Raw genomic sequence first — 15697 nt, 5'->3', positions numbered from 1 at the left:
AATATACATTCATATTTTAAAAAACAATTTTAATTAAGGCCGTTTCAAATGAAAATCAAAAATAAAGTACAAAATTTTTTAAAATAAAAAAAAAAATTTAAATCTTAAGAAATCAAGTTTTTTTTAGCTGTTTTTCAATAAGTTTGACATATTGCAATTTTTTACAAAAAATAACAATCAAAAACTGTGTCAAAGCAATTTTTTTCAAATCTTGCTCCAAATGGATAAAAATTTGTCAGAGGACTCTAATTTATCATTTTTAATCATTTTATAACTCAAAACTGCCAAAAAAATGAAACTGAAAATTTTTTTTTCCTTTGACATAGTTTTATTTTAAAAACTAAATCAAGACAAAAACTATGTCAAAAACTGTGTCAAAAACTGTGTCAAAGCAAATTTTGTCAAATCTTGCTCCAAATGGATAAAAATTTGTCAGAGGGCTCTAATTTATCATTTATAATCATTTTATAACTCAAAACTGCCAAAAAATTGAAACTGAAAAAAATTTTTTCCTTTGACATAGTTTTATTTTAAAAACTAAATCAAGACAAAAACTATGTCAAAAACTGTGTCAAAAACTGTGTCAAAGCAAATTTTGTCAAATCTTGCTCCAAATGGATAAAAATTTGTCAGAGGACTCTAATTTATCATTTTTAATCATTTTATAACTCAAAACTGCAAAAAAATGAAACTGAAAAAAATTTTTTCCTTTGACATAGTTTTATTTTAAAAACTAAATCAAGACAAAAACTATGTCAAAAACTGTGTCAAAAACTGTGTCAAAGCAAATTTTGTCAAATCTTGCTCCAAATGGATAAAAATTTGTCAGAGGACTCTAATTTATCATTTTTAATCATTTTATAACTCAAAACTGCCAAAAAAAATGAAACTGAAATTTTTTTTTCCTTTGACATAGTTTTATTTTAAAAACTAAATCAAGACAAAAACTATGTCAAAAACTGTGTCAAAAACTGTGTCAAAGCAAATTTTGTCAAATCTTGCTCCAAATGGATAAAAATTTGTCAGAGGGCTCTAATTATAATCATTTTATAACTCAAAACTGCCAAAAAATTGAAACTGAAAAAAATTTTTTCCTTTGACATAGTTTTATTTTAAAAACTAAATCAAGACAAAAACTATGTCAAAAACTGTGTCAAAAACTGTGTCAAAGCAAATTTTGTCAAATCTTGCTCCAAATGGATAAAAATTTGTCAAAGATGGATAAAAATTGTCAAAGCAAATCTCCAAATGGATAAAAATTTGTTAGAGGGCTCTAATTTATCATTTTTAATCATTTTATAACTCAAAACTGCCAAAAAAATGAAACTGAAAAAATTTTTTTCCTTTGACATAGTTTTATTTTAAAAACTAAATCAAGACAAAAACTATGTCAAAAACTGTGTCAAAGCAAATTTTGTCAAATCTTGCTCCAAATGGATAAAAATTTGTCAGAGGGCTCTAATTTATCATTTATAATCATTTTATAACTCAAAACTGCCAAAAAAATGAAACTGAAAAATTTTTTTTCCTTTGACATAGTTTTATTTTAAAAACTAAATCAAGACAAAAACTATGTCAAAAACTGTGTCAAAAACTGTGTCAAAGCAAATTTTGTCAAATCTTGCTCCAAATGGATAAAAATTTGTCAGAGGACTCTAATTTATCATTTTTAATCATTTTATAACTCAAAACTGCCAAAAAAATGAAACTGAAAAAATTTTTTTCCTTTGACATAGTTTTATTTTAAAAACTAAATCAAGACAAAAACTATGTCAAAAACTGTGTCAAAAACTGTGTCAAAGCAAATTTTGTCAAATCTTGCTCCAAATGGATAAAAAATTTGTCAGAGGACTCTAATTTATCATTTTTAATCATTTTATAACTCAAAACTGCCAAAAAATTGAAACTACAAAAAATTTTTTTTCCTTTGACATAGTTTTATTTTAAAAACTAAATCAAGACAAAAACTATGTCAAAAACTGTGTCAAAAACTGTGTCAAAAACTGTGTCAAAGCAATTTTTGTCAAATCTTGCTCCAAATGGATAAAAATTTGTCAGAGGACTCTAATTTATCATTTTTAATCATTTTATAACTCAAAACTGCCAAAAAATTGAAACTGAAAAAAAAATTTTCCTTTGACATAGTTTTGTTTTGACAACTAAATAAATATGAATGAATGGAAAATATGAATGGAAATCATCTTCAGAATGACTTTTTATTCAGTTTCAAACTTTAAATTGCTAAAAAATTGACTTGCAAAATTTATCACGATTTTAATTCAGCATGAGGTAGAATCAAGATAAATTTTATCCCTCATGGATTTTTTTTTCAAGCATGTAACGCGAAACAGAAAACGGTTTTGGAACACCTTAAATAAATTTAATTTTCAAGTTTTTTAAACTTGAACCATCAATTCATGAAAATTATGAAAAATCAAAAATTTCACTAAATTTAGTTAAAACTTGATAAATCGAAAAATATTTCTTTAAATGTCTAATTTTCGCCTTCATTTTTAAATAAAAAAAAAGTTGTTTGTTTATTATTAAATACTCATATTCATTAATACAAGAGATGTTACAAAACTTATTTCTTAATTATTATCAAAATAAAATAAAATAAAATGCATAATTGATTGTTCTTCATTTACAAATATTAACGTTACAACTTTTTTTTGTTAATATTCCACGCTACTTTTTCACTTCCCATAATCGTAAAATCTAATAAAATCGTTATTTTATTGCAAATAAAGTTGTTAACATGCTGTTGTTTGTTGCTTCTTACAATTAAATTTTTAATTACGACACTATTGAACAAAAAAATGAAAATTATAATCACAGAAGTCATTGATTAATGAGCTCTAAATACAAAACGTGTCTTGTGGATTAAAATTAAATTTTTTATGAGTGTCGATTTTTTTTTCTTTTACTTTTGTTTTTGGTGCTCTTCATTATTTTTTAATAATTTACGATATTAACAAAGCAGTTTTTTTCCTTTTTTTATATAAATTAATGTGTAAGTTGACTTAAATCTAATCCAATCTTTAAATTATTATTGAAGTTTGTTCGAACACTGATTATTCTTTGTTCCGTTCTTCATTGATGCTTCGAAGAGATCTAAAAAAATATTTTTTTTTAATAAAATTTTTTTTTTCAGATAAAAAATAAAATTTACCGTGATCGTTCAAACAATGAAGGATCTGTGTAGATTGGTTCGCTTGGATCTTCAAACTCGATGGAATCGTTTTGTGTTCTGATAATTGGATTCATCACAGGCAATTGACACATTCGAGCCAAATTTCTTTGAAAAAAGCCAACTTTAAGTTATATTTTGGTATGAAATTGCACAAAAAACGTTTCTTACCCCGTTGCGAAGGTTTTTTGAAGCCCATTATTGAACAAAGACATACCCGATGATCTTCCGCTTGTCATGTTTGCCATCAAATTGGGACGTGATGCGTTAAATTGATGAGCTGATGTTGAGATATTTGTGTTGTGAAGCGGCGAAGGATTAAAATTTGAAGGACTAACGCGATCAAGACGATAATTTTTGGCAAAAACACGCCAATATCGTCGATATACGAGACCTCCAAGTAGAGAAATGCTCAAAAGGAGGATCATCAATAAGATAACTGCACTTATAAGTCCGTGATATTCTGAGGGAGCAAGACAAACAGTTTCTTGAGGCGCAATAACTTTACGAGCGACAGTATCTTGTTGCATTTCTTCACGCGATTCGAAAACTTCGATCATTTCACGCACTTGTTCGGGAATAAGTTCTTCTCCGTCAGAGTCGTCATCGTCATCGCCGACGTTATCAATACGACGTTCTAAAAAAAAAGATTTTAATTGAAAATTTAAACAAAAAATTAAATTTTACACACCCATAACTTGCTCGTTGTTACTATTTGAAACTGTTTCAATGTCTGGATCGTCATTTTCGAAGAAATATTTGCTTTCTCCTTCGATAGTTTCGTTCACAGATCGTCGACGTCTTCCAAATGAAGGTTCTGAACGCCCTGATGGTCCGGGGCAATAAGCCTAAAAACAAAAAACGTATAAAATTTTCTCTTATTTTAATTTTTTAAGCAACTTACAGGTTGACATCCATCTCTACATGACCTCACAGTAGCTTCAAATACCAAAAAGTTCGATTCTGGGATCTTGAAGGCATTAAATCTTGCTTCTAATGAATCTCCATCGCGTGATCTCCCTAATTCAGGGAAGACAAATGCATCAACAGGACATCTAATAAAGAGAAAAACAAAAATTTTCAAGATTTTTTCAAATTTTCTTTCATCAAATTTCTTACCCATAACGATCGATCAACATAACACTCCTTCCTGAATATGGATCTCGTGCAACGACATTTGTCGCGAACAAATCTGTATGCCCGTAACCATCAGTAGGCTCCAAACGGAAAGTTAATGGATCTCCAACAGCAATTGTCGTTGTTGGTCTTCCTTGATACAAGATCATGAGACGTACTTTGTTACTCATCGAATTCTCCGCAGGTAAATATTCAATTGGAATTGGACTTCCAGATCTGTCAATGGTATTAGAATCACTTGATTAACGATTTAGTGAAGAAATGAGGGAATCCTTTTGTAAAAATATGAAATTTTTCTTTCATATTTCCAAAATGATTTCTTTTTCTTTTGAAAAATGGCTAAAAAGCTAATTTTTGATCTGCACCCGAAGCTCAAACAAAACGTGAATGATCAAATTTAAAAAAAAACTTAAAAATTGATTTTAAGACAAAATTAAGAGAAACTTACCCGGCTCCAATGTATCCTGATGTGACAACAGATTCTCCCGGGCCACGGAATAAGCATGTTAGGTTGAAACGTTTATCTTTGCCTGTTTGTACGTGATCCGAGAATTGAACAACGACGATATTTGTCATTGTATCTCCATACTAAAATATTTTTTTCATGAGATTCAAAGAAATTTTTGTTAAAAATAAGGAAAACTTACTCGTTGTGATCCACATTCAGGATATCCTCCTGCTCCGCTGATTCGAAGAACGTTAATTGTTCCTCCATTTCCACGGAAGAAGCATCTAAAAAAATATTTCATGTAAAAAAATGATTTTCAGGTAATTTTTTCAAAAAAATTCTTACCTATCATAATATCCATAGGTATAAATTCTTCCATAGAAACCTTCAGGTGTTCTCAAAGTGAATTCCATGCCATCTTCATTACAAACTTGCGCTACATCTAAACATTCTCCATCAATTCCGGCTCTTCCTGCAGATCTTTCATAGAAATCGTAATTGCCTTGATCGAATTGCAAAGGACTTTGAACATCCAATTCTTTCGAGTCACGATCGCTTAATTCGCAATTTGTCGACTCTCCGCCATTTCCTGAATCTGCTCCGTATGCTGTTTCTTTAAAGTTGAAACTTTTACAGACGAAATCGCGAGCTTCGATACATTCGCGTTGACAATGTGTGAGAGATGGAACGTTTACCGCACGTCGAATGTATTGTTTTCGCATTCTGTGTCGAGTTGCCATTTGTTTGAAGACATCCGAATCATCGCATCGAGATGAATAAGGCTTCGGAGGTCCATATCCGCCAAAACTATCTCCCGGGCCTGCGTTATCGTATCCTGATGGATTATATCCAGGAGGAATTGCAACAGGACGCATCTATAAAAAAAGTAAAAATTTTAAATTTCATGAAAATTTTTAAAAAATTATAATTTCACGAAAATTTTCAAAAATTTTATGATTTCATAAAACTTTGTAAAATTTATGTTTTCATGAAAATTTTCAAAAAATTTATGATTTCATGAAAATTTTGAAAAAAATTAGAATTTCATGAATTTTTAAAAATTTTATGATTTCATGAAAACTTTGAAAAAATATGATTTCATAAAAATTTTTAACATTTTTTTGATTTTTTCAAATTTTTGAAATAAAGTTAAAATTTTTACCATTTCAGGATAATACGGAACAGGACGAGGCGCAACAGCCTGATATCCTCCTCTCGAAGGAGCCATTGCAGGGAAAATTCCGATGCCTAAATAAGGTCCATATCCTCCTCGTTCATATTCAGGCTCGTATCTATCTTGTCCTCCGCTCATCGGATATCTTCTATCGGGATAACGATCCATTGGAGCAACAGGAGGTCTTGCGCCTTGAGCTGCTGTTGGATATCCTTGTCCTTGTGCTGATGGATATGCAGGTTGAGGCATATTATACCATCCTTGAGGTTGAGGATACATTGCTAAAAAGTTTAACAAAAAAAGTTTTAAATTTTATTTTTTTTTATTTTAGATTTTTTTATTACCTCCTCGATCGGGATATTTGTTCGCTGGATATCCTCTACTTGGCGGATATCGTTGATCAGGATACATTTGCGGAACATTTGGATTAACAGGATACTGTCCTGCTGATGGAGGTAAAGGTCTTCCTCGATCTAAGTATTGACGATCATCAGGAAGACGATTGTCATAAACAGGATTGTAACGATTATCGGGATAATTTCCGTTGTAATATGGATCATATGGGCCTGTTTGTCCCATATCAGGTCTTCCTCCGCCTCCGCCATACATTGGTTGCATTGGATAGGGTCCGCTTGGATACATTCCGGGCATTCCGCTTGGATAAGGAGCTCCCATTGGATCGTAATTTCCTCCCGGGTTTGCTGTTGGATATCGATCGCCTCCTTGACCTATAAAAATTTTGTTGATAAAAAAAATTTTTTTTTTGAAAATTTTTCTTCTTACCCGGATAAACAGGACTTGGATAAGGACCTCCGTTATTTCCTCCCGGCGTAAAACGATCACGATCGCCTGGCGGATGCCAATCTGTTGGATCGGGACGCCCGCTGCTTCCTTCGCTATCGCCTCCAACTAAATTAGCTGTAGATTAGATTCGAATGCAAATGCCAAAAGAAAAAACCATGAACCAAAACCATTTTTTACCAAAACCATGAGATGAGATGAAAAGTCTCTTCAAAGTACTTACGCATGAGGTTTTCATAATAATCGTAATCCGCATCGTAAATGATACGCATACCATCCTTTTGATTGTAACGTGAAAGTCGACAAGTTCTAAATCTGTCGCTGTAAACAGCAGATCTGCATTGGAAACTCGTTTGCCGCAAACACTCGTCTAAACATTCACTTAACGATCTTCCGGTTATTTCTGAATGAAATTCTCCGCCCAATCGGGAATTGCGATATCTATTGCATAAATTCAAGATTTAGTACGAAAATATGAAAATTTTTCATTTTTTACCTTTGAAAAGCTGTATCAGGTCGTCTTCCATTGGAAAAGAGATGCGATGTTACAGAGTTGTCAGGATAATCATTTCCTCGTTCTATAAAAAAAAATATATTAAAATTTTAATTTTTTTCTTAAAAATTTTTTTTAAAATTTTAATTTTTTTCTAAAAAAAATTTCTAAAATTTTTAATTCTTTCTAAAAAATTTTCAAAATTTTAATTTTTTTCAGGAAAAAATTTTAAAACTTACGATTATCCAAGCAAACCAAGTCGTAAAAATGATGCGTTGGACTTGAACTGATGCTAATATCATCTTTTTGCGATACGGAATCCTCTTCTGATAAAATACATTGTTTCGTTTGATCATCATATTCAACAGAACGACAGTAATATCTATGAAAAAACAAATTTTTAAGATTTTATTTTATGAAAATTTAAAAAAAAAAAACTTACTTTTCAGCTCTCATACACATCGATTGACATTCTTCGAGTGTCATATTGTTAAAAATATCAACTTCGAAGGGTCCTCCCAATCGTTTATTCTCTTCTTTAACGAAAACAACTAAACCATCACATCTTCTTTCAGCATTTAAACAAGTATTTTCCAAATAATCCGAATTCGGATCATCTTCAAGCATTTCGGGATGCGTTCTTCTCGTGAATCGACTCAAAAAGCAACTATGCAACGTCGAATCGTAACTTGCTGAACGACAAACGAACGAAAACTCGTTCAAACATTTATCCTCGCAATCTGATCGATTTGCTGCTGTCATTTCTTTGATGTCAGAAGCGGGCAATTTCAACTTTTTCCTTGGATGTCGTTCGAAAACGTATCGCCTGCTTGGGCATTCGCGTTCAGGTCGATTCGAGGCGAGACAAATTTCCGTAAAATGCACGCTATTTGGCACCAACATGAGATTTCCGATGCCTTCGGGAGCTGCTTGTTCACGTGTCAAATAACACGTTGATTCTTCGTACTCCGCACTTCCGCTGAACGAAGCAATTCGACTTCCCGGTTGAAAATCGAAACTGGCGCAGGCACGAATGAGATTACTCGACGTTTTGTCGCGCAAACAGAGATCTTGACATTTTTCGAGAACACGAAACGGAGGAGCTGTATCCCGTACGACATCGTCGTCAAATCCCTGCAATTGTTGATTCGGCAGTCTTTCGTACAAAACTCTACCTTGACCGTTATTACATGTGGTTTGACCTGATTTTTGATTTTTTTTTAGATAATTTTTCATTTTGAAGATTTTCAAGTACTTACCTAATACTAAATTTAAATTACAAATTAACGCTATGATTAGTCCTATGTGCATTTTGAAGCACGTTTCAAGTAACTTTTGTTTTTTACGCATTTTTAATTATTATTTTTTACTTTTGTTGTTTGGGGATATGTCTCTCATGTTAGGATCAGATCAGATCAGCATAATCTATCAAAATAAAAGAAACACATTTAAAAAAAAAATCCAAGGCAAAAAATAAAAAATCGCTGCATCATCATCAAATTACTAATTTGACAGACATTACAATATTAGCATTAAATCATCGTTGTCATCATTGCATTGAGACGACAGTCAAAAACTATAATTTGCGGTGCGGTCTGTAACTTGTTACATATTTTATCGCAATGTTGTTGAAGGTTTTCTCTTTTTAACATATATTTATGAGAACTGAACTGTGTAAATGCCCTCCCACATTGAGGGCCTTCGAATGAACATACATTCACACAACATTTTATTCAAATTACTTCTGTTCTAAAATGATTTTATCGCGTCAGAACGGAATAAAGCACATGCAAATTTGTTCAGTTTTTTGTGTATATAATTTAATTTTTTTTTTCGGTTGCGGTCTAATTCACAAATGCGAGTTTAGAGCCTTTTTATCTGATTTTCATATGGGGACTTTCACAAAGTTATTTTAACAGTTCAGTTGAATTATTTTAGAACGATATGTTATTTATGTGAGATTTTTTTTTAATTTCACAATATTTTTTAATTTTGACAATATGTACTTTCTTTTTCATTTTAAGTTTTTATTTCAAATTAAAAAAAAAATTAATTTCATTTTTTTAAAATATTTTAATTTTATTAAAAAAAATAAATTTTAAAAATGAAAATTATTTTTTAGGCATAAGATAAATTTTTGTTGGCAAAACAAAGAATTATTGTAATTAGAATTTTTTATACCCTTAATATATGATTTTTCTTATGAAAAAAAACATTTCAAATTTTCATAAGAAATTTTAAACTTTTAAAAATATAAAATATATACACATAATATAATATAATATATGATATACTATAATATATATTTAAAAATATTATTTTATAATATATATTTTAATTTTTTTTTTATTATAAATTATTATATATATTATTATATATTTTTTAAAAGTTAATTATTATTGATATAAAATCGATTTAAAAAATAAATTTTTAAACATTTACTGAAATTTCAACAAAATTCACAAAATTAATTTAAGATTATTTTATTTTAACTTTAAAGTTAACTTTCAATATTTATTTTGTTTTCATATTAAATGATATTTAAGTTTTATAAATTTATTTTTTTATAAATTAATTAAACTTATTTTTCAAAATAAAATCTTACCTTATAGAATATAAAATATCCTGATAATCCTTTTATTAATTTTATATTGTTGTAAATTGTTATATATTTTTTTTTAATTTTAAAAATTTTTCAGCTAATTAATTTTTCTTTAAGTTATTCACTTATTTTTTATTCACTTATAAATTATTTTTTTTTTATAATTAATTATTATTAATTATTTTATATTTATTATTTTTTTAAGGATATTCAATTATTTTTTATTGTATATCTTATTATTATTAATAAAAATATAAATATATATATTTTTTATTAATGTTATATAAAACCACTCGCGACTTTTTTGGAAAAACGTCTGAACAGTGGCAAGATTAATATCCAACTGGCTTCACCAAAATGACAATATTGAATTTTTAATGTTATCAAAGAATTAATTATAATCAACAATGCGTTTAATTTTTTGTTGTATCAACACAAATCTCCATATATTCAACCAAAACGCGAATGTTTGTACATATGCGTGTTTAGTTAATTCTAATACAGCAACAATAAAAAAAATGACCAATGTGACACGAAACGATATGCGAACATAATCAGCGAAGAGGACTGAAAAGCTCTCTACCATCCGACAAACTCCAACACGAAAGAGATAATCAATTTACATATGAGTAACACTCACACAGTCAGAGATCCAGCGAACGGAAATACTTTTGTTTGTCATATCCGGAAGTCAGTGTACTGCTTTTTTAGCGCACCAATGTATGAAAATTCAACACGACGCTCGTTAAAGCGTTTCAATCCGAAAAAAAATGATAGAATTTGTGAACAACATGCAACAATGTTCATAGCAAGTGAGATTCTTGTCATGGGTCGATGCATTCTATCTTTTTTTTTTGTCGTACATAAACATGAATGTTTTATTTTGCATTCAATTCATCACATTGCTTTTACTTTTTCAGCTCTTTCACTGCAATATGTAATGTTATGATGTGTGAATGTGCGCGATATGGGCGGAAAATTAACATCAGTTTAACCAGAAAGAAAGAAAAAACTCGTAATAATATATCATTATGGTTTATGGACTTTTGATATGAAATTGAACAACATTGTGTAATAGTAACGAGCACAAATTTTTGCTTTAAAAGCGATTTTTTCCAAGGTTCTTGTCAAAAGTTCCTGAAAATTTTAATAATTCTATTGTTTGACGGGCTAATTTTTGAAAAAAATAAGAACTTGTGCCTTTTAACAAAAATATTTGTCATCATTATTATTTTAATTATAACGACAACTCATGCGAAAATAACCACAACGACGCGTCACGGGATGCTGATGATCATGTTGATGCTGACTGAACGATTTTCAAAAGAATTAACGCGGTTCATGACCTTCATCTCGCCAACTTTGTTTCAACTTGACTCGCAAAAAATCCGATTTCGACCCAAATAAGATTTTCTCCGAAAATCTTGTCACATTGCATTAACCATTCACCCTGAAAGAGCACAACGGGAATTCATATGAGCGAAAATCCGCCTGTCTTGATCGTTATCTCTTGCAAAAGTTCAGTTTTCCTGTAAAAATGTAAAAAATATTGCGATATTAATGAATGGAAGCGCTTTTCAAAAAATTTATTAAGTATAAAAAGAACAATTTCTAAACAGATAATAAAGAATCCGTACTCTGTGATTATCTAAATCGCTGCTAGAAATGAACGTAGAAAGGCGTTCCCGCAACATTAAAGTTAAGATATTTATTACAAGCTTTGAATTTATGGAAAGCATTTAATTATTTTGTTTTAAACAAATACAAATCGCTTCTGGCTTTCGATTCAACGAGAGGACTGTTTGCCATTCGGGAGCATTTTGCGTTGAAAAAGTGTTAAAAATGACAACAAAAAACGCAAAACAATTGAAATTTAGCTGTCTCGGAACAAAACAACAAACAATTGAAAGTGTTGAACCCTTGAATTCCGTGAAGCGATTGACCGACGACGACGCCGTCGACAGTTCAATGAAACGATCGTGAACTGCAAAAAAAATGTGCGCGCCACGCCAACAACACGCGTTCTAATCAAAATATTTGGATCAACTAACAGTAGTCGATTGTTTCGCAAAAGAATAATAATAATCGTCTTGTCGCTTGAACATACGGAGATCATTAAATTCGCATTTTCCCGTTGGACATTTTTGACGCCAATATGTTTTCCTTATCTCATTATTAAATATTTCACTTGACTTGGAACTCAATGCCCCGTTTTTTTTCTTCTTTGCTGCTTGTACATGGCAATGATACTTGATTGATTGCAGAACAGATTAGAACAGATATCGTCTTTGGAAACAGGTCTTCGTTGTCGTTCGAATGCGAGTGCGGAGAAGAGAAAGAAGGAACTATATTTATTGCATCTTATTCCTTATTATATTCAAGGTGTATGTGTCATCTATAAATTTATCAATGGCACAAATAACATGACACAATAAAGCAATTCTCTTGCCCGAGCAAGAACAATCTGTGCATGAGCGCAGCAGCACACGAAGCCAAGGAATCCGCAAATTAGATTTATAAAAGCCGATTATCATAGTTTGTGGTATTATTTTTTGTGTGCAACTTCGTCGTTATATTATAATGTGCATTTGTCTTAAAGTAACATGTAAACGCCAACGTCCTTGTGTGAATGCAAGATTAAAATGTATGTATTGTAATGTGAGATAAAACGCGAGGATGGACAAAAAAAAATTTTTTTTTTTCTTAAAATCTGAAAAATTTTTTTTTTAAGTTCATATGCTTGGTTTGGATTAACTGAAATAATTTTTAAGCTTAATTCAATTTATAATTTTATATTTGATTCAGATCAGGTAAATAATTTTTTAAAATATATTTTCCAACTTTTCTATATTTTATTTACCATCTTCAGGGATAATTTTAAAAAATAACAAAAAATATTTTAAAAATTATTTCAACTTAAATACAAACATAAAAACATATTTTTTATATTTTAAAAAATTATTTCTAAAAAATTTAAATAAATAAATTAAAACAAAAAATAAGTAAAAAAAATTTAAATCTTAAAAAAAATTAATCCTACAAAATTAAAAAAAATAAATTAAATAAATAATTAACAGTATCAATTAAAATTAATTGAATAAAATAAAATTAAAATAGTAATTTAAGTAAATAAATTAACGAAAAAATCAATTAATTGACCTGAATGAAAAATAAAATAATAATATAAAACACAAGATGAAAAAAAATTTTTAACGAGATCATTGATATTTGTGTAAAATTTGAATATATCCTGAAAAATAAATCATTAACTTTAAAAATTTTTGAACAAATTTTATGATTTTTTTTGAAATATGATCACTCTAACAGTCCGTTCTCCTTTCGTGATAGAGTGCGAGGCACGTGTGTTCAACATTTCTTCCAGATTTTACCGTTCATTCGTTCTGTTCTGTATTTCATGTTGTTCAAACAGGTCTCTCCGTTTGCTGACTGACTGTTCTAATAATATATTTGCGTAAATATATTAGCAATGATTCAAATAATGATATGTATATATAACATACACCGTAATAAAACATAAAAAAAACACGGAATGAAACCTATAATAAGAAAATGCAGGTTGCAAATAATAAATTACATAATACTCTCTCGGAAAGCAACATCCATTCTCGGAAGATAGAGTTTTATATCAAGGCAAATACCCACCTGTTGCATAACTGTGTGTTGTTATTGTGCAGTTGTTGCTATAAACACACGTTTCATGACAGTTTCAATTTCCTTTATCCTATGGCAGTGTTCTGCTTTTACACTTCGCGTTCGGAAAATCGATATTTTTCTCTGAAAATGGAATTTCCTCTCTCACGTTCTCATTTTCTCTCGAATTTCTTGCAGGAAGGATGTTACAGACGTCATAATAAAATCATCTGCGAAAGAAAAAACTTTTAAAATTTTCATCTCTGACGCAAAAAAATCAAAATTCTTCGGAAATGAAGTTCGCACGTTATTAGTTGATTGTCGTCTATCCTTAATTGTGAGTGCATGAATCAGATGCCATACGAGCAGCGAGAGGAATCTCTATTTGGATTGCTATTTTCTTGTAAAATGAAACGACAAAACGTTAGGTAAGTTCATAAAAAAATAATTTTTTGTCAAAATTCACCTAAAAAAAAAAAATAAAATATCGTTTCAGAACATTATCTTTAGTTGTTTGTACATTCACGTACTTACTCATTGGAGCGTCTGTATTTGATGTGTTGGAAAGTGACACGGAAAAGAAGCGATGGGATTATTTGAAAGGTGAGAAGATAATAAATTAACACCCACAGACACAATTTTTTTACATTTTTTTCCATTAGCGATGAAACAAAGTTTCATGACAAAATACAACATGACAGACGACGACTATCGCATGTTGGAAATTGTGGTTATCGAAAACAAGCCAAACAAAGCAGGACCACAGTGGAAGTTTGCGGGCGCATTTTACTTTGCTACTGTTGTACTTGCGATGATCGGTTATGGCCATTCGACACCCGTTACGCGTCAAGGAAAGGCATTTTGCATGGGATATGCGATGGTTGGCATCCCCTTGGGTCTCGTTATGTTCCAAAGTATCGGCGAACGTTTGAACAAATTCGCATCTGTGCTGATTCGGAGACTCAAGAAATACCTAAACTGCAAATATACGGAAGCAACGGAGATGAATTTGATGTTTGCAACGGGAATGTTGTCGACAGGCATAAGTAAGTCGATTAAATTCACATTTCAATCAATTTTTTTATGATTTTTCTTTGCAGTAACAACGGGCGCTTATGTCTTTTCAAAGTACGAAGGATGGAGTTACTTCGACAGTTTCTATTATTGCTTCGTCACTCTCACAACAATTGGATTCGGGGATTATGTCGCGTTGCAAAATGATCATGCTTTGATCAACAAACCCGGATATGTCGCTCTGAGTCTCGTTTTCATCCTTTTTGGCTTGGCAGTTGTTGCTGCAAGCATCAATTTGCTCGTTTTGCGTTTCATGACAATGAATGCCGAGGATATTCGTCGCGAAGAAGCTGAACGAGCGTTACAGAATCCGCCGCAGAATCAAGTTGTGACATATGACGCCGAAACAGCACACAACAAGATGCCCCGAAGCGGAAGCAAGTCAAATTATTGTTCGGAAACGGATGAACAAACGTCAGTTTGCTCGTGTACATGCTTGGGAGCGAACAGTTGTGCCAATCACGAGTTGTTTTTAGACTCGGAATACCATCCAACGGACATCATTTCCATTAATTCGAGTATTAAACGTGCTTCAGTTTAGACTTTGTACTTGTAGAAATTTTGAAATCTCTAAAAAAAATTTAATAAATTTCTTTCCATTTAAAATGGCGGAATTTTCGCGATCGATTGTCGTTGGTAATAAATCATAAAACGGTTTGTGAAAATAAATACTCATACAAATCACCGCCTCTTCATCGCTGCTGGTGCAACACTCATCGTAGCGTCGCATCACAAACAAACTACGTGAAAGTTATCAGTTTTTTCTCTATTTTTTTTTTCGCAAAAGTCGAGTTGTTAAACTTGATTTGTCGAGTTGCTTCATATGGCACTTGCTTGAAATATGCATAATGCAGTTAGTTGCGCGCATATTTTTCTACAGTTGTTTTTTATTTTTATTAATTATGATGATTGGTCACTGTTATATAGCTGTTTTTCTTACGTTACATGACTTACCGTCAGAATTCTCGAACTGTGAAAATCCATTAGGAAGAATTTTTTAACTGTCGTTCTGTCGCCTTATCAATTAAACTGTAAAATATCAAGAAAATATTAGCTTTAGAATGCAATTTTTCAAAGAAAATTTAATTTTTTGAGGATTTTAAATCAATTTTGTTGAAAAATCTTCA

General features: G+C 30.7%; 2 protein-coding genes across 2 annotated transcripts; one reads left to right on the top strand and one right to left on the bottom strand.

The window, feature by feature from the left end:
- Nucleotides 1–3074: 3074 nt before the first annotated feature.
- On the bottom strand, nt 3075–8554 carry LOC134829186 (uncharacterized). Its single transcript, XM_063842184.1, has 17 exons — nt 8503–8554; nt 7686–8445; nt 7483–7625; nt 7247–7328; nt 6974–7191; nt 6733–6867; nt 6294–6677; nt 5938–6230; nt 5121–5650; nt 4975–5059; nt 4776–4915; nt 4310–4543; nt 4095–4245; nt 3882–4038; nt 3362–3827; nt 3173–3298; nt 3075–3114 (listed from the first exon to the last, which is right to left on the bottom strand). Exons 1-17 carry the CDS (start codon nt 8552–8554, stop codon nt 3075–3077), a joined length of 3996 nt encoding a protein of 1331 aa, XP_063698254.1.
- A 5149-nt stretch (nt 8555–13703) lies between these two features.
- Nucleotides 13704–15163, top strand: LOC134831105 (two pore potassium channel protein sup-9). The gene is made up of 4 exons (XM_063844757.1): nt 13704–13924; nt 13993–14099; nt 14159–14542; nt 14597–15163. Exons 1-4 carry the CDS (start codon nt 13842–13844, stop codon nt 15109–15111), a joined length of 1089 nt encoding a protein of 362 aa, XP_063700827.1. The 5' UTR covers nt 13704–13841; the 3' UTR covers nt 15112–15163.
- The last annotated feature ends 534 nt before the right edge of the window (nt 15164–15697 follow it).

Source organism: Culicoides brevitarsis, chromosome 2, assembly GCF_036172545.1.
Source record: "Culicoides brevitarsis isolate CSIRO-B50_1 chromosome 2, AGI_CSIRO_Cbre_v1, whole genome shotgun sequence".
NCBI lineage: Eukaryota > Metazoa > Arthropoda > Insecta > Diptera > Ceratopogonidae > Culicoides > Culicoides brevitarsis.
The sequence above is the reverse complement of the archived record's forward strand: the minus strand, read 5'-3'. Positions and strand labels throughout refer to the sequence as shown.

What these genes read in the sequence shown, in the direction of transcription:
- LOC134829186 (XM_063842184.1), bottom strand. Translation starts at nt 8,554, where the DNA reads ATGCACATAGGACTAATCATAGCGTTAATTTGTAATTTAAATTTAGTA. An exon ending in TCAGGATACATTGGAGCCGG is followed by an intron (nt 4,544 to 4,775) that starts GTAAGTTTCTCT and finishes TACCATTGACAG; the next exon opens with ATCTGGAAGTCCAATTCCAA. An exon ending in ATGTTGATCGATCGTTATGG is followed by an intron (nt 4,246 to 4,309) that starts GTAAGAAATTTG and finishes TCTCTTTATTAG; the next exon opens with ATGTCCTGTTGATGCATTTG.
- LOC134831105 (XM_063844757.1), top strand. Translation starts at nt 13,842, where the DNA reads ATGAATCAGATGCCATACGAGCAGCGAGAGGAATCTCTATTTGGATTG. An exon ending in GCGATGGGATTATTTGAAAG is followed by an intron (nt 14,100 to 14,158) that starts GTGAGAAGATAA and finishes TTTTTCCATTAG; the next exon opens with CGATGAAACAAAGTTTCATG. An exon ending in AATGTTGTCGACAGGCATAA is followed by an intron (nt 14,543 to 14,596) that starts GTAAGTCGATTA and finishes TTTTCTTTGCAG; the next exon opens with TAACAACGGGCGCTTATGTC.